At 44.2% G+C, this 24094-nt stretch overlaps 1 protein-coding gene across 2 annotated transcripts; it reads right to left on the reverse strand.

Annotated features, from left to right (window-relative positions):
* Positions 1 to 1063: 1063 nt before the first annotated feature.
* On the reverse strand, positions 1064 to 23892 carry LOC135264021 (mitochondrial intermediate peptidase-like). Of its 2 annotated transcripts, XM_064352589.1 has the most exons (19): positions 23216 to 23892; positions 22893 to 23066; positions 22414 to 22502; positions 22222 to 22308; positions 21834 to 21897; positions 21502 to 21684; positions 20877 to 21033; positions 20439 to 20487; positions 19371 to 19431; positions 18990 to 19042; positions 15328 to 15481; positions 14876 to 14953; positions 14173 to 14377; positions 13700 to 13809; positions 12129 to 12203; positions 10940 to 11056; positions 7961 to 8082; positions 7466 to 7539; positions 1064 to 1505 (listed from the first exon to the last, which is right to left on the reverse strand). In XM_064352589.1, the coding sequence occupies exons 1-19, from the start codon at positions 23357 to 23359 to the stop codon at positions 1423 to 1425; spliced, it is 2079 nt and encodes a 692-aa protein (XP_064208659.1). In that variant the 5' UTR covers positions 23360 to 23892; the 3' UTR covers positions 1064 to 1422. The 2 variants fall into 2 exon arrangements, with proteins under 2 accessions (XP_064208659.1, XP_064208660.1); XM_064352590.1 differs by lacking the exons at positions 7466 to 7539; positions 7961 to 8082.
* Positions 23893 to 24094: the final 202 nt, after the last annotated feature.

Below are 24094 nucleotides of genomic sequence, written 5' to 3' on the forward strand. Positions count from 1 at the left end.
GGAACATACAGGTCTTTGTCGGGTGAAAACGCGCTCTTCCTGGTTGCACAAAAAAAGAAAACAAACACACACACACACACACACACACTGAGGAGCAGTGGTGTGTGAGAGATGTGCCTCTTAATTGTTAGTTCAGCTTACACCTGTAATGACGTCATACACTGGCACTTGTAATGATGTCTTCAGCTCGCACCTCTTAACGATTTTGAATGTGCACTGCACCTCAAAAACCTGACCCCAAACTACTGCCACCATTTGCATACCTGTAGTCAGCATCCCGAGCAGGTGGGAGAAAACGCTCATTACCACACAAAGTCTTACTTCAGCGCTGCCTTGGGGCTGACTTCGTACCAGGCAAGTAATGACACCGTCTTGTAAAGCAAAGGCATGCTCTGCTTTTCGTAATTACTTTGCAGATTTCTTTTTTTTTTTTTTTTTGAATCGCCAGAAATGACAGGTGAAATTTGATTTAGTGGCGGTGAATCTCCAAAGTAGGCTAAGCCACAGATTAGGAGAAATAATTCCCAAATACTCAAACTCAAAGAACAAAAAAAACTCAAAAAAAAAGAAATAATTAAATTTATCTTGAACATGGAGGGGCAATTAGATGACTCCCAGGATAAATTCTGTTCCCATTTCAGACAAAAACACAGGCAGGGAGAGGCCGTTTCTCGCTACACCCAGCACTGTTTGCAGAACCCGATCTGACGGCCACGCAGACCGGTCTCTGAAAAGTGTGCGTTCTAATGCCTGAAACCACACAGTGTCCTTTTCACACTGACGAACGGGAACAATAGCACAACCGAAATGGTGAACAGCGAAAATGAGAGTCGCCCGTGAACAAAAAAAAGACGAAAAATATTTGACTATTAAATTTTGGAATCGCCTTTGGCTCGAAATACCAAACGCACAGCACCACGTTTCCAAGCTACATGAGTCTACGTATTTACAGCTGACTAAGTGTGACATTTCATTGAGTTCTTAGCCCTTGCAATGTAAATTAATGTCCAGCTGCATGATACTATTGATACAAATAATTAATAATATATATTAAACCCAGTGGCACAGGTAAAATTTTCTTTACTGATATCCAGTCTGTCACAAGGAACAAACACACTACAGTACAATATCCCTTTTGTGGAGGAAAAACAGCAGCACAAGACACATTGTTAAATGTAAATAAGGAATAACCCGTCGAATGTGTTTTTTGGTATACGATACAATCGCTTGTTTTGCGGTCTAATGGTTTCCACAGAATCAGTAGTCGTGCGGTTCAGTCCAACAGCGGCGAGAATGGAGGAGGAATGGAGAAGAAACCGTGATCCAGCTAGACGTAGAAAAAACAAAACAAAACAAAAAAAAAAACACAAAAACAAACCCGTCCCCGAATAGTAGTTGATCCGCTGAGTCGTTACGAGACCCCTATAAATGTTGAGGGGAGGGGTTCAGGTCCGATACCAGGGCGTCAACGAAGTCCTCGATGGTGGGAGACCTCTGCAGCATGCCTACGGAGAGAAGAGAGACGGTGGTCACAACCTCACAACGTTGAGCTCACTTTAACCCTACGCCAGGCACACATACTGTATTTCTGTATCACATATTTAGCAGACCTGAGACAAATACTTTATTGGAAATAATTTATATGCCACTAAATTCCTGCATTGTACTGACACTTTTAAAAGAAGCATCCGTTTTACCAATACCAACAATTGAGGGTTCAATAATTGTTTCTGATGAATTTAGAAAAATATCAAAATAAAAACATATTTTAAAATGTTTTCTTTATATATAAAAAATAAAAAATGTCTAGATCTAGTAATCATTGGGATTTCGTGAATGACAAACAATGATTGCCCAGGTAAAAGAATGAGTCCAAACACACATTTATAAGAAATAACCCATTCACATTTTAATCGCACTTCATGGCAAATGGCTCTTCCACCGGTAACTCACAAACGCATTTCTGTGTTTGATTTCGGCTGTCGTGTAAGGCCGCGGGACACTTGGCGTGTCGGGGCCCAGAGCGCGCGGGCTGCAGGAGATCAGAGCATGAGATCTCCTTTCCCACTGGCCCCCGCCCCGCCCCGGGGCTAGCGCGGCTAGCGCGGCTCGCGCTTTGAAGCCGCTCGCCCCCGCGGGCGTGCAGAAGGTGGCTCCAGTCATCCCCGCCGCAGAGACGCGTCTGCGCCGACCGAGCCTGCGTGCGCGCGCGCGCGCCCCCGTACTGACACATTCAGACAGGCGCGCGCAGATGGACCGGCAGACTCACGCGTAAACACATCTACACACACACCACACACGCCACACACACACACACACAACACAACACAACACAACACAACACACACACACACACGTACGCACACACAACACAACACACACAACTCTAGTTGACCCTCAAAATCTTCTGCACTGTGGTCCGAGTAGAATTTTAGCCAGACAAACATAACTACGGACATGCGAGCCCAGAAGAGGTGACGGATATACGGCGATCTCGCGGTCCTTAAGAGGTCGCACTGGACCCATGGCTTCCCCAGTCTCGTCTCGCTCCACCTTCAGTGTCCCGGGCTGACTGCCACCACATTCGCTAATGGGGCAATTTCCTGTTTGAGACAGCGACGGTAACTGGTTTCTGAGTACAGGCTTATTATGCACACAGCCTGGCTTGTAACGGAGGCTGTGGGAGCAGGTTGCACGCGCGTTTAAAACAACAAACCTCCGATCAGCGCAGAACCTCTGTCTGTTAACGCGCACATTTAGAGCACTTATATTCAGACGCGTGTCTTTGTGTTCCTGTCAGAAACGAAAACAAGTGCTCGACTTCTTACGGATGACAGCAAAAATAATCAACGTGGAAAAAGCACCGTAGCTCTCTACGAGGGTGAGTGCGTAGGAATGTACGCTTAACCTGACTCTGTAGCAACGGCAAGGATAACACACAAGACCATCCATCATTACATGCTGAATCTCATTCCACAAACAGACAGGTTGAACACTAATGACTTGAAGAACCCGCGTTCGCAATACAAACCCAAGATGAACCCACGATAACCTGCTTCAATGTCAACCACGGGGTAACATGACTTGCTGGTACTTATGTTTTTTTTGAAAAGGCTGTTGAAACAGTGATGTGGGAAGAGCACTTTACGAACATTGTTAAAAACGCACGCCCCCGCCAAGGCTGCCAATCTGAGCCACCTCCCCACGCAAATTTCATTGGGGACGTTTCAGAGTAAAAATGTACGTTTGGACACATTCATATGAGAATAAACCCAGGAATCGTGCAGCGATGGTACATCTTGCTGATTTTGTGGTTTGTGGTCAAGAACTAGTTCATTCCGAGTGATACTAGTCGAGGGATCGCATCTGCCCACGTTGTCATGACGATCAACAACGATCATGTCGTCAACAACCTGACATATTCGGCCTCTCCTCCTAGTGGAAGTCATCAAGTTTGGTCTTCAAAAGATGCTTCTAAACAAAGGCCGTTGTGAGCAGCTGCCTATACGTGCCAATGTCAATGCCGCAAGCCAGATGCGCAGGCCATATCACCTATTTGGCTGTGGCGGGGGGGAACAGGGTCTTTCGCCGAAAAATAAAATCGCCGTTAAAAACGTTAATAAGCGAGGTTTCGCGCTAGCTGAACGCGTCTGACTGCGGCTTTGAGAAGCAAGAGCAGGTCCTTCCAAAGGCAAATACACATCCAAACACATCCCTGGAAAGGACATCAAACAAGCTCATTGGCATCGGTTTTTGTTTTTTGCCACTTCTCACGCTTTCCAAGCCTGGGAAAACAGGCAGCGAACACGGAAGGACTTGTTCAACCTCTCGTTCCCTGTCTCGTGCGCACTGTAATCCACTTACACGATTTTCTTTTTGTTCCTAAATAATCACATTTGGGCGGCAGGAAAGACAATGTTAGCGTTTTATAAAAGATGAAAAGTCTATAAGCAGTCTGACAGGTAGAGTGTGTCCCTGTCATATTGTCGTGTTCAAATCAAGACATTCAAGTTCATATTAAGTCACCGTTCTGCAATTTGGTATTGTAATTTTTACGTATGTTCGCACCATTGCAGATGAGGCGTGACATAAAAGGCGATTAACTCATTTACACGCAGTTCAGCTCCCTGGGACACTAGATAAACAGAAGAGAGCACCGCCCAGCGTAGCCTAGCGTTCATTAACACGCGTGTATTATAGCTGTTTCGGTGGGCACGTCGGCGCTTACAAGAGGTAGAGCGCATCGCTAACAAAGTTCTCACCCCATTAGCGCGGCGCTGCCGAGACAGAACATCGCGTTTGAAAACGAACGCAGCAGATATTGTTGAATTCATTTCCATGCGTAATGAACTACACACATGCTGGCCCGAGCGTTCATTTGGTTACGAGACGGATTTGAATATTTCTGCTTTAAAACAATTTCAAACATGTCAAGGAGCACCGGCAGCAGCCAGTCTGTTTTCTCCCCCGCGGGCAAAAGCAATTGTAGCGCGGCACCGCTAATCATGCCTTTGAAGTGGAGGAAGACGGCCATTTTGGCAACTTACTATTTTTTTCCCTCCCCCATTTGTTTTTTCTATATGAACAAACAGCACAAATAAATGCTCAGACAATACAGCGGCGTCAGTGTCAAACGAGGCCAAAACTATGGGAATTTATGGAAAGACTTTACAAAGGACGTGACGTATGCGTAAAACGTGGCACCGTAGCCAATGAGGTGTCTGAATCTCAGCCGCCAGCCCTGCGCAGTAAAAACCCAGGGACATAGTACTTCTAAATTTGCAACACAGCAATGCAGACTGAGAAACTCTGCAGACATATCAATGGGCGCTACAGTCAAATGCCTGCAAAATGGCTTGATCTGTGTCACTGGGGGCGCGTTAGGTGCTCCAAATCACACTGTGTGTAAAATAAACAGAAACATTTGTAGGCTAGATAATTTAATCATTTATGTATGAATAAATGTGCCAGTGATAAAAATTTACAGCGTTATACATAATTGGTATTTTACCTTTTTTTCCCCATTTTTTGGTATCTATAAACGTTTCTATGGGAACAGGTTTGTGCACAAGTTTTCCTTTGAAGCCCTGATACGTGGCGTATTCTGGTCTGGACATGCAGCCCTAACTGTCCCCAGGGTTGAGAACCACTGGTTTGCAAAAACAAGGAAGCAATGTGACAAACACATATAGACAATATTCGCTTAGTTTATGCAGCCTGCACTACAGGTAATTCAGTGAGTTTTTTTTTTTTAGTTTTGTTTTTTAACGTTACGCGACTGCTCTCCTTACCTGCCCGACCAGGTTCACCAGGGACTAACCGAGGCGGGGGTAAATCGAGACGCGGGGAATCGATGCGGGCGCCCCCATTGTTCGGCCCCTCCCCCTCCAGGTCTCCGGGCAGCGGGGGAGGGTATGGGAAAGATCGGCTGGTGAAAGCGTTCTCTATCCTCCGCTCCGGGTCCCGCACAGAGGGGTGCACTCACCGCCGCCCGTCCGCCCTATCAGCTTTCACTCTCCGTCGCCATTCCAAGCCCGCTCCGTTTCAGCGGGGGGGGGGGGGCTCCATCGCAGGCGGGACGGGTTCGAAACGGAGGGCCACAGGGCGGGCCGGCAGAGCACGGTCACACTCGTTTGGGAGAAGGTGCACTCAGTATGGCACTCTAGGTTTAGATCACGATTTTCATTACAGATTCAATTTTATATTTCATATATAGATTATATATCTTATCTCGTTATGTCCTATGGAAATAATCTTCTGACTTGCATACAAACTTGATTCACGTCCTGCATTTTATCTTGTTAATTACATGCTAAGCACTTTGAATTGCATCTTGTGCATGAATTGTGCTATACAAATAAAGTTTGATTGATTGAAATGATTATATAATATAGATCTATGTTATATAATTTTATATAAATATTATTGTATATTGAGACTTTGATGACTGTGGTGCAGGCTCCACTCTTTGTTTAATTCACTTTTGTAAGTCGCTGAGGATAAAAGCATCTGCTAAATGCCTAAATGGAGAACTCCTTCTCAATAGGTTCCCTTGTCTCCCTCCTTCCTATTGCAGGCAATAGGGGAAAAAAAACACGCCCATTTGTTTGGTTTTCCCACTCTCTTCAAAGTCTAACCATCTGACCTGACATAACTCTAAACACAAGAGCCGCGACCGAATGCTTTTTTACCTGGAAGGCATGCCGTGTGTACTGTAGCGAGAGCACACCTGCATATATGCACTTCATTTAATGAGCAATAATGCTCCCACATGCAGGCAATAGTGCAATTCAATAGGAACCGTGACTCACATGCAGTTTACCAACTTAGCCTTTCTGGAAGTGGTCCAGAGGGACACCTTAATATTACGTCTAATCTTCACCACAGGGAAAATGCAGCTCCCTACAACTACAATGGTCTTTTGGGATGAGACGTTGAACCGAGGTCCTGACTCATTGTGGTCATTAAAGACCCAGTGAGACAAAAGAGTAGAGGGTTTCCTGGCTAAATTCCCAACCAGGCTCCCTCAACCTGCCACCTAGTCATCTCTTGATTCAATTTGCTTAAAAAAAAAAAGTTCTCCCCCTCTCCATTTCCACTGGTGTGAGTTCTCATGCAAAATGGCTGCCGTGCATCACCCAGGTGGGTGCTACACATTAGCGGTGGGGCTGAGGTGAGTTTCCCCCTCAATACTGTAAAGCGTTCTGAATGTGAGCAAAGCGCTATATAGACGCAAAGAATTATCATTATTACCACTGTTTTCAGCGAAGCTGAGACCAAAATGGCCGGATCCCACATTGCTAGCAGTACACCCTGAACCAAAACCACTATTGCACACATGCAATAATTAATATTTGAAATTTCCAAAAAAAAAAACCCAAAAAAACACGCAAACGTGTGAAGCTCTCAAAAGAACAGGCAAAAGTCATATTGCACAAACTGACTTAATTGGGGGGGGGTGGCAGGATGCATTAGCCCCAATTAACAGAAACCTCACAACATTTCTGGTTGTTCTGAGGCACGGCCACTTCACAGAGAAGCGCAAAGAGAGCCTCCAACTCGACGCGATGCAGAATCGGCATGTGACACGCCCTCTCCTGAGCCCAGCATGGCGCTGTTCTGGCGCGACTGTGCCGATTTGGCGCTGCCGGCGGGGAAATCTCTCCGCGCTGAGCAAACCTGGCACAGCCGGCTGTGGTGAAAACAGGCCAGCCGCTGAAACGATCCGTCGAGTTCGGACAGGAGGGTTCTGCAAGGGCCCGGGCTTTGATAAGGGCTGCCAACAGATTTACAGTTTCCACGACTTTTATATGACAATTGGTGATAAATTCACTTGCAAGGAGTCATTTTTTTGGTCCAACAGTCAAGGCTACTTTCAGCATTACGTCCATTTTGCCGTAAACATATATTTTGAAGTGCCTTACTTTCTATAACTGCGATATGATTGCGAGCATGGGGAGTTTACCCTTGACCATGAGCATGGGTTCCTTGGCGCCGCCGTGAGCCAGCATCTCCCTGCGGTAGCGCTCTCCCATGTCCCTGAGGGAGGGGGTACAAGATTAAAGATTAAAGATTAATACCCCCCCCCCCCCGCAACATTCCTTAGAGTCATCAGCAGCACCCGCATGGGGGGCGTTAGCACCCGCTAACGTTCAGCTCAACAAAGACAAAACACCCCAGGGAAAGCGACCCGCAGATCTCAAGCAGGGATCCTGGAGAGGGCAAGTCAGCAGGAAGTGACATCGCCGTGACTGGCGCCCGGCCAACAAGAATGCATTTCCAATGTCCTGTTCAATTTTGAGTTCAGTATCAGCCCGGAGTAGGGCAGAGTTATACGGAAAAATGCTGCAAAATACCAAAGTTGATTCAGAAAACACACCGAAAGTTATTACATTGCACACGGCCAGCAAGAACGCTTCTCAAACCAGCCGCAGTATCAGTGCGCGTCTCCATCGCTCACCTGTCAAAGGGGTCCTCGAGGAAGCACTGCCTCCACAGCATGGAGGCCACCGCCCGGGACATGAGGTAGGAGTAGTACTTGGCGCCGTACCCAATGAGGTGGCTGAACCTCAGCTGCCAGGCCTGAGCAGTGGAAACCAGAGTCAGTGCTTTAGATCCGCGGCGCTCCGGAGCGATTGTTCCGCCCTGCCGCGGGTGGGCCCGGCGCGTCCCGCAGTGGGGGGGTGGGCCGGTGTGTCCCGCTGCGGGGGCCCTCGTCCCGTCTCTGCCAGGTGGCATGTGGGGCGGCGAACAGGAGTGGAAACTCACTCCGGGCAAAAAAAAAAAAACGCTCTTACACAACCAGGGGCCTGCTGCTGCCTGCGCTCTCTCTCTCTCTCTCTCTCTCTCTCTCTCTCTCTCTCTCTCTCTCTCTCTCGCTCTCTCTCTCTCTCTCTCGAGGCCCTCCCGAGGACTGCTGCTAGACTCGCAAAGCATTGTGGGAAATATCCACTCCTGCTGCACTGATCTCTGTTAATTATGGGATATAGTCACTGCTGCTGCACTGATCGCAAAGAATTATGGAATATATCCATTACTACTGCACTGATCGCAAAGAATTATGGGATATATACACTACTGCAGCACTGATCGCAAAGAATTATGGGATAAATCCACTATTGCTGCACTGTTTGCAAAGTATTATGGGATACATCAATTGCTACTGCACCGATTGCAAAGAATTATGGGATATATCCACATATCCACTACTGCAGCACTGATCGCAAAAAATTATGGGATATATTCACTACTGCTGCACTGATCAGAAAGAATTATGGGATATATCCACTCCCGCTGTGCTGATCACAATGAAGTATGGGACATATACACCACTGCTCCCCCCCCCCCCCCCCCCCAAAAAAAAAAAAAAAGTCAGGATGTGCTTGTTGAAACTTGGTAGTCATAAAAATATGTTTTATTGACTGGTGGATTTTGGTATGCTTAATTTAAAGGTCATTCAGAAATTGTGTAAAATTGCATTTGATTTAGTGCTACAACAAGTACACTTCTGAAGGTATTCATTCACTATGAATCTGTGTTAGGAAATCATATAAATCTATAACTAAAAGCATTGTTCCCCAGGCAATCTTGATTTATCTGCCATTTTTGATAAATTACACCATCATAAAATGCAGTTAAAATGGCACAGGAGCCATTACTGATGATCGACAGGCTGAACAAGGATTAGAAAGTTTGCCTGTACCTCTCCTGGAAGCAGTATGGGTGTAAACGTTCACTTGTAAAAAATCATAACCATCTTTCAAAGATTTCAAAGATAGCACGAATGGATATATTTACATTTTATCCTGCAGATGAAAAGCCAAAGGAGGTATTCTGATACCCCTAGATTAGCGTCGTGAGGATTTATATGTCCACCAATCATCAACAAAGGAACTGGAATGACACGTTCTGCATGATTTTACAAATAACATCAGGAGCCAAAATGTTTCCATATGAGTCCTGTACCCGACAGTTGCCATTATCCTCAGTCTGTACTGGGAAACACTGCACCTATGTGAACCCTGACCTCTGGTTAGATGAAGCACGAAACTGGGATCAAAACTGCAGCCAGCAAGTTTAGGCTTTTAGCCTGGAAGCTATTGGCTAGTCAGTTTTTTCCTTTTAAACTTTCGTTTAGAAACCATACTGTCAGTAGCACATTGTGTTCAGAATTCTGGCCATTTCTTCCAGCCAAAAAAGGCCCATGATGAAAGTAAGGTTTATGCTTTTAACTGTTGACTGTTTTTGATCATTTTTAGTGCAATCATTCATGTCTCCAGATACTGGCGATTTTGTTATTTTAATCTACGTGATGATGTTCTTCATTTCAATTGCTGCCGATTTTCAGATTTATATATACTGTCAGGAATTTATATGGTGTAGCAGTGTGGAAAAATACTATCATCAGCATAAGTGGAGCAGGCCTCTTTCTGTGCAAAGATGCATGAATGTTTTGTTTCTGAACTTCAGAAAAAATTCAAAATTAACCTATTTAAAAATTGTTTTAAAAATAAAGAATATTGCATAAAAATAAGCCGGACTACACCACGTCTGCTTTAACTTTCAGAAAGACGGGACGGTTGAAACGATATCCTACAATTACATCAGTTGTGCGTCGACACGGGGGAAAAGCTATACTATCATTTTGAGTTCCCCGCGGACGGATTAAAAGGGAAGAGCGAATTCGGGAACGGGAGAGGCAGTTGTGGTAGGAGTTACTTCACAGATGGAAATCGAATACACGCGGTCTCGGAGTTTGAAGGCACGCATAATTACAGCCGGGAATAAGTGCCTTATGAAGGCCAAATATATAAAGGCGGCTGTATTTTATATAGTTTTATATTCCCTGTTGACCGTGGCTCTTGCACCACATGGCAGCACTAGTCTTAAGAGCCTATAGAGAGAGCAGATTCAGACATCCACGCAGAGGGGCAGCCTCATCCTGGTTATTTTAGGAGCCAAAATGTGCTTTAATCCCATAAATGTTCCGGTGCTTGGACTGGAGATACTGAACTACAGAGACTGTGAAAGACCAGTAACAATAAAAAGACATCATTCGAATCTTTCCGTTTATTTTATTTAAAGAAAGGAAGAGGAGACCTGCATCCCTTGGTTGTATTGACAATGACAAAACACTAGGACTGCAATCTTAAATGAACAAAATGTTCTGTCTTGTTAATGCCAAAATGTTTGGCATTAAAATAAGCAGAAGAAAGAAATAAAACAAATATTAAACATATCAATCCCAACTTCCCATGCAGCTAACCAGAATTATTGTATTATTATTATTCCATTTTTTTGTAAATGCGGCTGAATTGATTAAATCATCTTTCTTTAGAAATTCTTATCCAGGAGGTGTAGTATGTTCTGACCTTGCAGCTGTCTGACTGGGATGAATTTGCTGTGAAATTAAACTGCAGTGCGACAATCCTCTACTCACCGTGTTGGGCACGTAGGGTAACCCATAGAATTTCTCCTGAATCTCCTGAAGAATTTTAGTTGATGATTGATTTTGGGGCTTCCCGTGGTACACCTGATCCAGTGCAGCATAGAAAACCTTAAAAAAACAAACAAAAAAAAAAACAAAGTTAGGATCATGAAAAATTTTGATGGGAACAGTCCAGTCAGCTCACCCCCATCTGTCCTAATTAACTTAAATTCAATTAAATCTATTCACGTTCAAATGCATTTGTTAATGCTTGAAACTTCCCCACCCCCCAAATTCTTCAGAGCCTGAATGTCTGCCTTGTAGTTTTGTCTCAGGAAAACAAAGTATGCCAGATCACAAGACCACGTGCGTGTCATTTAACATGCTCACCGCTGACATATACTATCTGATCGATGGATCTAACGTGAGCCAAAACGTAAAATTTAGATCTTTACATCAGTCTGCCTTATATCCGAGTCGACCTTTTTAACACACTTTATTTTGTAACTGTCACAAGCCGTGACCTGCTCCCACCACACAAAACGCATTTACAGAGTGGCGACCAAATTGTTATGCTAGCGTTACATTCCCCCCATCAGAAAACGGAGGAGAGGGTTCTGTTCTCACCGAGTTGCAAAAAACCACAAAAGCACTGGCCTGGATTCAAACTGCATTCATCCCTAAATTTTGAGTTCCAAATAAACGCAAGAGAAATGTTTTTTTTTTCTCCTCTCCACAAGCACAGCTTGGTTATGTTTATTTTGGTGATTGCTGAGCTCACCGCAAAATAATAAATGAAAGAAAACTAATGATTGAATTTAATTTGCCAGTTAAAGCACAGAGTCTATATACGCAACAGACTTACTGAGCTCCATCCTCATTGGTTCTTATCTACAGGGAGTTCAAGTAGGAAACAGGAGTTTCCAGCGCTCTAATGCAATACAGATCATCCACTGCCACAGTATCGTACTTGGTCACACACTTTAAATTACTTCCAGAAGATGCACCAGATCAGAATGTTACAGCTTCACCGTTAAAGGGACGGAACTTTCCGATGTTAAAAACACAGAGTGGAGTATCTGGTTCAGCTTTATGGAATCTGCGGTTTGAGTTGGGGAAAAATGCTGACTGAAGCCAGGCCTGTGGCAGATGGCCTTCAGGTGATGAGTCTGTGATGTCGTACGGTGGGCGGAGCCTTTACCTGAAGCTGGGTATCTGCCGCTCCACAGACCCTCTTGGATTCGCTCAGACAGGACACCATGCTTTCAGGTAGGGGCTGGAGGGGGGAGAGATAACGCTTAGCGAGCAAAACTGGCCACCGCACACTAACACTGCTGCCACTGATCATCTGTTCCCATCCATTCCCCATATTTCCCTTCCCATTTAATCAGCAAAGTTACTGAAGTCATTAAAATTGCACCACTGGAGGATAGCAACGTTTTTTTTTTAAGCAAAGTTAAATAACAGTTTCTTTTAATTATGCTACATTAACAAAGAGCACAGTAAACAAAAGTGTTTTGATACTACAGACCACGGTGTATCTAAGATCTTTACAGTGTGCAGGCAGAGGTGTCTCTTCTGTTCGTTCAACTGGTAATTCTGGTCATCAAACACGTCACTCTTTTCCTTCTGTAGAAGCGGTCATTGTGTTGGAGGAGTGCGCCTGCAACGCTGCGATGAGACGGGGACTATTTTTAAAAACGCTCTCAGCCTCCAGCTGTTTTTTTATATGGACGTATAATAACACGACCGCAGCAGCCCATGGAAATGAATCCATAAACTGAACCGCAAGTGGAATGCGGTCGACAGCGCTCCAGGACCATCACGCGTTCGTGCGCTAGTATCGTGTTTTCCTAGCGCGGTTCCAGGCTTCTCCAGATCACGTAACGAGCGGCTGACAGTTGACAGACGCCTTTCCTCCACTCTTGAATTCAGACGAAGAAAAATGCAGTTTCTATGACTAGACAAGCCAAATGATACAATGCTAAGCAATGAATTATACCAATGTTTGGCTCAGTAGTTACCCTCTCACTCTCAGAAACTTATATTTGGATTCGGTGTTGCATCCCCCGGTCATGTTGGGTCATGTTGGGTCATGTGTTCTAAGAGGCTCATTTTAAACAGGAAGTATCAGACGAGGCCCTTCTCACGACTTAGCCTTTGAGTCGAGACTTTCCGGAAACATTTATATCGAATCAATCGCGTCCAATTAGGGGATCCACTACTTAAAAGAGCCTAATTAATTTTTCTGTCAAAACAACCGAGGCACGCCCCCATCTGCAGTTCGTCTCGGGCGATCCAGCCCAAATCAATCTCCCTGCAACGTAAACACTGTCAACGAAAAAATATCTCCACGCCACAACCCCCACCAGGGCTCCGCGCTAACACTGGGCTGAATGGCTGCTCCAGGCCTCTTTAATCAATAGGCTATCAATCCACATAAAAACAGCAATGAAAAGGATAAATCTTTGAGCCAAGGACGCTGAAGAATTACCAAACAACGTACCCCCCCCTGAAACCCCCTGACTCCTCCTCCCCCACCCCCCTTCAGAGTGATAACAAGCCTATGATCTGCCTTTTTCGGTTCGGCTGAGAGAGAACAGAACTGAGGTTGTGCAATGCTTCTCCCCTGCAGATTGCGGTCTCAGGCAGAGGTTCTAAACCCTCCTGATTGGCTGTAATAGTCGTGCGCCTGATGCCCGTACACTAACAGACCTTTACTTCACAGGTGGGTCCGTGTGAGAGAGCGGTACCCCCGCGCGGGACGCGTACCTGGCCCGTCTGGTAATGGCGCGCGAACTGCTTCACCACCCGGTAGTCCGTGGCGAAGTACTCCATCAGTATCGACGGCACTTCGGCGAAGTCCGTGGAGCACCGGGTTCCTGCGACAGAGGAAAAAAAAGCAGAACCCATAACCAAGAGCTTTTCTATCAACTGGCCTATCTATCTATCTATCTATCTGTCTGTCTGGCTGTCTGTCTATCTATCTATCTGTCTTTCCTTGTCTTCATAGCTTTTTCCTTTTTCCAGGTGAAAATGACATACACTCTGAGGTAACAATAGTAATACTACAATAAATATAGTAATAGTAAAGTATAGCAATTCTGTAAAAAAATATTTTCATAAGGAGTGGAAACAATGTCATGATTACCAAATAGGTTCATTGTATTTCAAACAGGAAGTCATTTTTAAAAAAGGCAGATAGTTGAAGAAGCATGTGAATTTTCCCTTTTGGGGGTGCGCACCTGTGACGTGCTGGTAGCGGGTCCGCCCCAGCATGGAGTGCATGGCGTGCCCCATCTCGTGGAAGAGGTTCTCCATCATGGCCGGGGTGAGCAGGGCGGGGGTGCTTTTGGAGGGGTGGGGCAGGCTGAGCATGAGCACCACCACGGGGAGCTGGTACTCCCCGTCCTCCTTCAGCCGACCCCCGCGGATGGTGAAGTGGCAGTCCTGGGACATTAGGAGGGGGCGTAGGGTCAGAGGTCACTGCTAGCATTAGCGTTAGCATTAGCGCTGTGGAGATGTTGGGGAGTCTTGCTTTCTACCACTCGGACAAATTCACAACACTGCAAACAAAGCTGTTTTAACCCCAGAGTGGACCCCTGTCTCTCTGTCTCAGGTCAGATTTGAAAGATGCCCAGATGCAAAATGGCTGCCCAAAATCAACCCATCCCCTCACCCCCAACGCCATTTGTCATCTCATCAATGTCAATGTGTTCAATTTAGGAAATTACCAATTATTTGGTTCCGGCTGTAACAAACAATAACAATGTCTGCTAGAGCCCTACTTCTACATAGGGTAGAGTAGGGCCCCAATGATTTTAATACAGAGCCAATTACCCACACTGCACTGTGGCGTCAGGTCTGAATTAGACTGTAAAATGGAGACAGCTGGTTTCATCTGTGCACTAAAAGAGAGCAGGAATTTGAGAATGAGAGTTTAAGCACCTGGTGTGGTTTACCGGGCCTGTGGAAGAAGTCGCAGTAGATGTATCCCAGAAGTCCCTCTTTTTCATGAACCACCGCCTGCACAGAAAGCCACAAGAAAAACTCCCTTCATAGTTATCATCAAAAACATGCGCAGCTGTTGCTAGAAATATACTGAGATTCAGTGATATCATCGCAAACCCCATTACAGAACCTCTGGAATGAAAATATACGCGAACGCACGAACATTTAAAACCGTGACGCATCTGCAACGCGAAGCACTTTCAACTGACGCGTCGAGTAACCCGATTTCCAACGGCTAGCGACAAACTACATTCGATCTCGTGCTAATTAGGTAATTAGCTGTTGCTTACGAGCAGAACTGAGGGGTTCAGTAAAGCTTTAAGGAGACTAGGAAAGGAGATAGTGCGCCGCGGCTCGCGTTAGCGGCAGGCTCGGGGGGGGGGGCTCACCAGCTTACGGACGTCCTCGCTCCACACCTCCCCCGCCTGGGTCTGCTCCGTCTGGAAGGACACGCCCAGCAGCTGGCTGAAGAGGCCGTTCAGACCCTCCATGCAGGCCCCCAGGGAGAAGTACGGGCTGTACAGGCTGGGGTCGATGTTGTACCTACAAAAAAAATATTTAAAAATTTTAAAATCCCAAAGCTTCAGTCCTCCTACGCTAAGGAGGAAAACTGAGATAATGCATTAAGGCAGATATTCTGCGCTTTTTTTCCTCCTTGGGTTGAATGGATAAATATCTGTAAATGTAACATCCTCCTGAGACCAGGGGGAAAAAGTTTTTTTTGTACATAATACAAGCATCTTGGATCATAAAAATGTTGCAGTAAAAAAAATTTCAAAAATATAGATTAGATTTTTTACTGAATCTCCCTAGTAGTGTAGGTTTCAGCATAGTAGAATATATGGTTCTTGAAATAAAGACCAGAGACTCACAACCCCTACAGGGATAAAAAAAAAATTTTTTTAATGAACTGCTAGGTCTTAGGGAGACAAGCTTTTGTCTAGTTCTGTAGCTTCACCGTCTCGCTGCAATCTTGGAAAATATCCGAGTCTCCGCATATTGCACAAGATCACGCTTTGAGGCTTTCAAGCTTTGGAAGCTTTGAAGAACAGGAATATGTAATTCGTTTTTAATTAAAAATACTCAAAAGCTTATATGTATAATCTCATAAATTTGGTAAGAGCGCATATGGACAATCATTCATTTTGATATATTACTTCTGACATCATAGTGGTTTGAAGGGGAAAAATTCAGTGATGAGGGTTCCAAAATAAGTACTGTATATAGCAGACTTATCATATTTTAATCTGGAACTGTACGCCCCAGAATGTTATTAAAATCTTTGCTATTAAAAAGAATAAATCACAGAAAACCACACAAAGAGTGCACGAGCCTCCCTTCAAAGCCAGCAAACACGTCATCCTCCACATCCGAGCTCAGCTTCTCCTCTTCCTCGGCCTATCCTGCGCTCAAACCACTGACGTTCTCACGGTCTGACCTCATTTCCTGCGGTCAGCAACTGCCGACCTGGCTCGCGTCATCGCCCAAAATCAGCTTTCTGACTCTCCGGCTGCTTTCCAAGGAATTATCCGAAGAAGTTCACCGTCAATCGATCAGAATTCAGGAAACAGTCCACAGTTCGCACAGAGTGGCCAAATAACCTGATAGTCTGAAATTCTTAAGAGCGCCTGAATCTTTCTTTGGACTTCCTTTTGGAATAAGTATTTCAGCAATGTAGTACAATGGGCAAGGAACTGGTCTTATAACCTAAAGGTCACGGGTTCGATTCACGGGTTGGACACTGCCGTGGTACCCTTGAGCGAGGCACCTAACCTGCATAGCTTCAGTATACTGTATATCCAGCTGTATAAATGGATCCAATGTAAGTGCTTTGTAAAAGTTGTGTAAGTCGCTCTGGATAAGAGCGTCTGCTAAATGCCTGTAATGGCTAATTGGGATGGCACACTTTTTTTCCATGAAACTAACAGCGACATTTTGGACTTTGGTACGTCACCGTGTCACTCTCTGTTCACTCTTCACCACGCCAGGGCAGAAATGAGGCTGTACTCGCCACACAGTAAGAGCGTCAGCCACGGAAACAAACCCCAGGACAGCGCCCACAGCCTCGCGCATCAGAACTACAGAGCCAGCGCAAGTATGGACAAGGAGGCATTTCAGAAACAGGCCCTTGCTAACTTCAAAAAAAAAAAGAACATAACGTTTAAGTGGGGAAAAAACCACCCGTTGGTCTCTGGAGACGGGGAGCAGACAGAAGTTGGGCCAGGTCCTGCGGTGGAACAACCGCACCTTTACGCGCCCCCCCCGGGCGGGACGGCCCGCGGGAAAGATTTTAAGGAAATAAGCGAGCAGCGGTTTGAGCTCGCTGAGCTTATTAGCCGCCGGTGCGCAGCTCTGAGCAGGAGCCAGAGTTCATTAACTGTCTGTAAAGAGCTGAGGGGCGCGGATCACGAGCTGCCTTCACCCCCCTCCTACTCCCCCCCCCTCCCCTCCCTACAGGCTGCCTTTATCCCCCTCTACCCCCCCTCCCCATTAGCTGCCTTCACCCCCCCTAACCACCCTCCCACAGGCTGCTTCACCCCCCTACCCCCTCCCCATGAGCTGCCCTTTTACCCCCTCTACCCCCCTCCCCATGAGCTGCCTTCACCCCCCCCCCCCTCTACCTCCCCCATCCCCCCCAAGCTGCCTTCACCTCCCTCTACCCCCCCCCCCCAATTTACCCTAATACTGAGTTTTATGTATATTAATATATACATTTTCTCCATACAGGAAAAAAAGAGAAAGAACAGACAGAGACAGAATCACAGCAGAGAAAGTAACTTGGCAGAAAATGGAACCCCCAGCCGCACAGAATTCCATGAGCTGCACCACACGTCTGGCCATAACCCGATTCTACTTGAATATACGTCCAGTAAAGCCCACTTCCACAAGGGTCTTTCACACAAATGAGACGCTTAAACAGCTTTAGCCGGACAAAATCCATTAAGCCTCGGAATAAATCACTTAACTACAAAGGAAACCACTGCAATCCTCCACGGAAACAGGCTGGCTCTTTCAGTCCATGGAATGCTTTTTTAAAATCCACAGTAGCCAATGAGACTATCCTTGGTAATTAAGCGGCACAAAATAAATACACGTACACTTTATAAGGCGTATTAAGTATTGCTTTCACTTCCTTTCACAGAGATCAAGCCAAGCATTCAAAAGTACATTAAGCAGTGGGGAAGGGAGGACAGTCAGGGCCCATGACGCCAAAAGAGTATATAGAACGAACAGACTTCTGCGCTGGCTAACTTAACTTTTCTGAGGAAACATAATATTCTGTATTTTCCCCCAAATGCTCAAAGGCGGCATAAATTTTAACAGACACGAGAGGCTTCTGGAATTCTCAACAAAAAAAATTCCACTGGAAGGAGAGGGCGGAGTCGGCCATTTTGTTTTGTAGAGGCCGACAGCGCAGTCGCACAGGGCGAGGTGTGTCAGTTGGAGCTGGCTGGTTGGGCGCAGTGGACTTAAGTAGTCATCCTTTTTTTTAGTGAAATTCTGTTTATAGAGCGGTCACATGACCTCCCCCTCATTCACACTCCCCAGTCTTAGGCTAGCATTCAGACAACATTCATCTTTAACTCTGACCAACAAACACACTTAACAGTTACACTTTTTCCTCACAAACTCAAGTTTGGCGAGTTAGTTTTAGTGATTGCTGGACTCCCCCACACAACTGTGTCTAAGAAATAAATTTAAAAAATCTTGTTTTTAACTGTTAGCCAAAGTTAATGACAAATAATGACTGAAACCCAGCCTTGGTCTTTGTGGTCGTTTTTGTTGGAAACCTTTGAAAATCGACACAGAAGCTCTTCTAAAAAGGGCGGGGTCGGGTGACATCCTCCAGACACCCCAAACGTTGACACATCGACCGCAGCCGTTTGATGTGGCGTTCACGGACATTAAGGCTCAATTATCTGCACCGTCTATCGCAAACGGGCAAAGGTTTTTTGTTTTTTCCCTCTCCAGTCCAGCTGGGCTTAACCAAGCCTCAGAGCTCAGCCGTAAACAGGAGATTATGAGCACGGGAGAAGAGCGGCAGGCTCACCGCTCCGTGCGTATCACGCTGCTGAAGTACGGATGGTCCCAGGGCATCAGCTCCTGAAACACAAAAAGCGCAAACGTGGACTCGCAGATCTTTGAACACTACACTGTGCTGGACAGCAAAAATATCTGAAGTGCTTTGTTACAAAACAAGATATTCACCGTTTAAAAAACTGACACCTAGTCTTAAAGAAAATGATTGCTCACATAAAATCAAAACTCTCCTCTGTAGTTTTGAAAAGATTTTTATAAGTCCTTTACTTACAAAGTAATCATGTATTTTGAAGATACTGAACTTCCCTAAAATGGATACATCTCTTTTTGGAACAAAATCATTAATTTAATGTGTCATTTAAAAACGGATCAAATAAAAAAAGAAACTCACCGCATTCTGTGGATTCACTCTGCTCTTCGTGTTCCTCATCATCTGAAAGTCATTGGCTGTTCTGGGAATGGAGGTCAGAGGTCAAAATCATGACGGTTGTTTTGAGAATAATCGTTCGGATATCGTGCTGTGTCAACCCAAACTGAAAATATACGAGCAGCAAGGGATTTAGCTTGAGAACAGGATTAAAAAAAAGAAAAAGAAAACCTGGCACAGAGAACATAAGATTATCCCTCTCGATTTAAAGGAGGATCTTGCTACAATGATTCACGAATATCTGTAGGCGATAGCCCTGTTATTTTCTCTGAACCACTTCAAGCTGAGCTGAGTTTTTGAAAAAAAGCTGGGGAGGCTTAAAGTTCTCAATGAATACAATCACAAACAGTATTGTGATTATACACAAGAGACCTTTGCTTCTCTCGCTAACAATTTTAGAATGAAAAGCGCTAACATGCTAAATTAAGTTTAATGTTCCCAACATCTTTATCTCAGAGTCTTACTTTCGACTTTTTATTTCTCTTCTCAGTTTCTCCCCCAGAACAGTTGCATTTGGTTCTCTTGTGTTTTGCTGCTAAGGTAATCTTCATAATGATTTTCTGTTATTACACAATGACATTTAAAGGCTTTTGTAGTTCTCCCCCCTTGATACGGTGCTGCACATACATTTCAACATTGGCCTCAGTTCAAATACAGTACAGAATAACAGACCCAGAGGGGGATTCATAGAGCTCACCTGATCCCCCCCCCCTACGCTCCACACACACACACACACACACACCAATATACTAACTGAATGAAGTTGTGCTGGATTTGAAGTGTGTCAGAAAATTTTAAACATTTTAAAGTAGGTGACAGTGTTATATTTTTATCTAATTGTGTCCCTCCTCCCCATTCACAATCTTTTTGAAGGCAACCCCCCCAGGACACACACCCATCCTTGAGGACCGGGAAAGATCTCTGCAACAGTGGAACAGGCATTAACATGCGTTAACTTCAAATAGCCACCCTTCTCTCATGCTGGGAAGTTTTAAAATTCACTTGAGTAAATCATGTGAATGAACAACGTACCTGTCTGAAAGTTTTTCTGTCAGCAACGTTAGGAATTTCATCACAGTTTCTACCAAAACAGAGGGTAAAAAAAAAAAGATTATGTGAAAGACCACTTAAATACAGTAATGAATCTCATGGTAGTTGGTAATTTCACAATCATTCTCTTCAGTAATACACAGTCCCTAGCACAAAGAACAATACAATTCTTCTGATTTTATCCTTGGTGCATAGGCAGAGAGAAAAAAACATCCAAAAAGAAAAGTTCACACTAATTAACATTTTCTCATCATTTGGTGCATGCAAACATTTCTGTCTGAGGTGTCATCGGCGCATGTCTATACGGTGATTCAAAAACACGCTCAGATAGGATGATGTCCATCAGAGTAATTGAAACATCTCACCAAATTAACTGAATGCAAGGAAGTATAGAACTGGTCAGGGATATTGATATGTCACCTGGGGTTTTAGCCATTGTTCCTTTCAGAGCTCGATGGGCAAACGAGTCGTACCCCACCAGTTTAGCTAGCTCGTTCCGGCAAGCCAAAAGCTCTTCCAAGCAATGTAATAGTTTTGGAATGGGATAAAGAAAAACTTTATAAGCAGCTTCTCGCACCTAAAGTCAAAGGTGAATAAAAAACAAAAACGTATATTATAATCACAGTGATTTAAAATTATCATAATTATTATGAATGCCATGAAATGAGTCCACAGTTTCCCTAAAACAATATATAATTAACAAATACACACGCTATTGATATAACAACTATGGATGTTTTGAAACATGCAGTTATTTTCGTGTCCACTACTGGGATTTTACGTAATTATATAACATTAGTGCCATCTTGTGGAAGAAAAAAATTATCCTTCATTCAGTTCCATTATTGAGTCTTAGGTGGGAAAAAAGAGACTATTTTCATAATTATAAACAGTAATCACTATTTTCCTTCTAAGTACTAAAGCAAGGCCAGTTGTTCACTGGAAGCTCAATGCAACAAAAATACAAAAAATAAAAAAACAACAGTTAATCGTATATAATACACATTGCAGTGACTGACCGTTGGCTGAGGCACATAGCACTTACCAAATCATTGGGCGAATCGGCATGCAGACCTCCAATCTGTATGCAGTTGCCGTCTATCGAGAAGCAGTGGCGAATGTGTTCTGGCAGAATATGCTTCTCTATTTTGTTTGGCTGGTGGGAACCCAACAGGAACTCGTTGCTGAGGTCCAGGAGATCGACGTTGAGGTTCACGGCCTTCCTTCTCTGAGAAACCATTGTTAATAAAATTTACACTCCACAAGCTTGGTGCCGGGGCAACATTCAAGCATGTCGGAACAAACGGGAGATTTGATTTGAAAAAGGGGCAACTTTAATATCACCAAAAGGATGCAATAATGTTATTATCGCCTCACCTTCTTTTCATCCAGATGTATTCCGCTAATTTCGAAATCAAACATAAAGAGCTCTGCCACCCTCCTAAAAAAATATAATTGGTCATTTTCACACACAAAAAAAAATGAAAATCACATTCCATATGCAAGTGAAAAGATGAAAACATCGAATTAAAAATATATATCTTCCTGAACGTGTCCATGTGGTGCCGCTGTTTCTTCTGGTTGCCTATAAACATTGGAGAAATGCCGATGTCGTGATATCAGGCTTCATGGTCAATGGCCGAGCATTTTTAGGCCACTCAACTACAAAGGGACCAGTAAGTGCCCTCTTCACTGACTCGTCTGATCTGTGTGAAACAAAACAGTGATTACCCAAATACTGTCAAATTTACAAGAGCACCTATACCTTGTTTCTGGGTCCAAGGTGGCTAGGACCTCTTCGTCATCCAACAAATCCTTTAGACTCTTACACAGGTCAACATTAGTGTTTAGCCTGTAAGAGGAGACAGTACCAATAAGGAAATGTGCACAGCAACTAGCCAAAAAGTTCCAGAATTATTAATATATAATTAATGTTAATAATTAATAACGGCCTCACTTTTCTACCACTGTGCCGATGTTTACACACGTCCTCTCGGCCGCTTCTCGGAATGCTGGATCAGGGTGAGCCACTTTGACAAAGTCAGCCTGCACGGAAGTACCACGGTTACCAATTCAGGTCAAGGATGAGTACTTTTGAAGGGACCCTGACTGACTTTAAAATAACAATTAATTTTATGGAGGATATCACCACAAGATTGCAAATAAAAATGCACATTGTACAAGTACTTTGTGTTACCATGCGTTTACCATGCACTAATTGATTTGGAGATTTTTTTATCGTTGATTTATTGTATCTTTATAATTGTATTGACTGCATGAGAATTGGGGTTGGGAAGGAATAGAAAAATGTTTCGGAATTATGCTACTGCACAAATTCGTGCAGAAATACAAATGGGAAAGCGCCAGTAAGCAGAAAACAGTTTGCAAATTGGTTGCAGTGTTCCTGTCTTTGAAAAGGGACATTAAACAACATACCAAATCAGCCACTTTGCACAAACTGTCGGAGAGCTGGTCGAATGTCTCCACGGTGATTGCCCCGGGAGGGCTGCGACACACTCGGTTCACCAGCTGTTCGGTCTCCTTTAGGGCTCGATTTTCGACAACTGCAAAGCCTGCCTTCGTGCAGAGCTCCGGCACCCCAAACAAGCCCTGTGGAGTCAAAGTATCGCCCCTTATTCTTAATTTCACCATAATATTTAAAATGAAAAAAATGTGCAAAAGTAGCCAACGTAGGCTATATGTGACAATGTGTTGTAATAAACAGCTCGGCGTCACTAACGATTTCGATGGCAGCTTACCACATTTTGTTCAGACAGGTCGAATCTTTTGTGCTGTCTGGCGTTAAATGCTGCTCCGACAGGAGACCAGGTCGTAACATATCGGGTTAACGCACTAATCCGTATATGTTTTGTAACATTCGCCAGTCTGTTGCACGCCAACATTGTGTTTTAACATAGAAGTGTTACAGCCTGTCGACTTAATACATACATCAGTACATTTTCACAAGGACAATCGAGACTATAGCATACTTGCATTTCCAAATGACATTTCCTAACTGCACATTTTGCACACGTTAGTTATGTTTAATGCGTAGCTGAAATTCAAGTGCTAGAAAGAGCTTGCGCCAGATCAATGCTTGATCTAATAGACAATACAGACAACGGGAAATCCTTGTAATGTTATCACTGTCGTTACATGACCACTGACAAGTCCACATTGGTTGGCACCACACCGGTCACGTCGGAGATGGCAACATTTTGAAAACAGACTTTCGTCAACGGTTCAATTAAAAACAAAAATATATATCGTTACTTCAAAAATAAAGGCATTCACACAAAGAAACACGCTGAATTAAACATCCGCATAATGTTACAAAACAATGTTGCCAAAGCTTATAAATATATTCCTTGTTCGCTACGTCGAAAGTGCCAATACCAGTTAAGGTTCCACGAAAACGTCATTTATGAGCGACCCGCAACAGGCAAATGCGTCATTAAAATGCGTTTGTGTTTGAGTTTTATTGTGTTCCGTTTGCGCGGATAAGTGGTTCAGCATCGGTCTAAAACAGTTCAAGAAAAATTATAATTGTTATCCAATTTCCTTTACCCCCAGCACCTGGAAAATTCAAGTATGGCATTTGGAAAAAAGTTTTTTTTAAGTTAAAAAAATGAAATGCA

Source organism: Anguilla rostrata, chromosome 9 (assembly GCF_018555375.3).
Source record: "Anguilla rostrata isolate EN2019 chromosome 9, ASM1855537v3, whole genome shotgun sequence".
NCBI classification, from domain to species: domain Eukaryota; kingdom Metazoa; phylum Chordata; class Actinopteri; order Anguilliformes; family Anguillidae; genus Anguilla; species Anguilla rostrata.

Excerpts from the sequence above, each read along its gene's own strand:
- LOC135264021 (XM_064352589.1), bottom strand. The coding sequence starts at position 23,359 with ATGTTGGCGTGCAACAGACTGGCGAATGTTACAAAACATATACGGATT. Across the intron at positions 22,309-22,413 it reads ATCGGCACAGTGGTAGAAAA|GCTAAACACTAATGTTGACC; the intron begins GTGAGGCCGTTA and ends CTCCTCTTACAG. Across the intron at positions 21,898-22,221 it reads ACCTTGGACCCAGAAACAAG|GAGGGTGGCAGAGCTCTTTA; the intron begins GTATAGGTGCTC and ends ATATTTTTTTAG.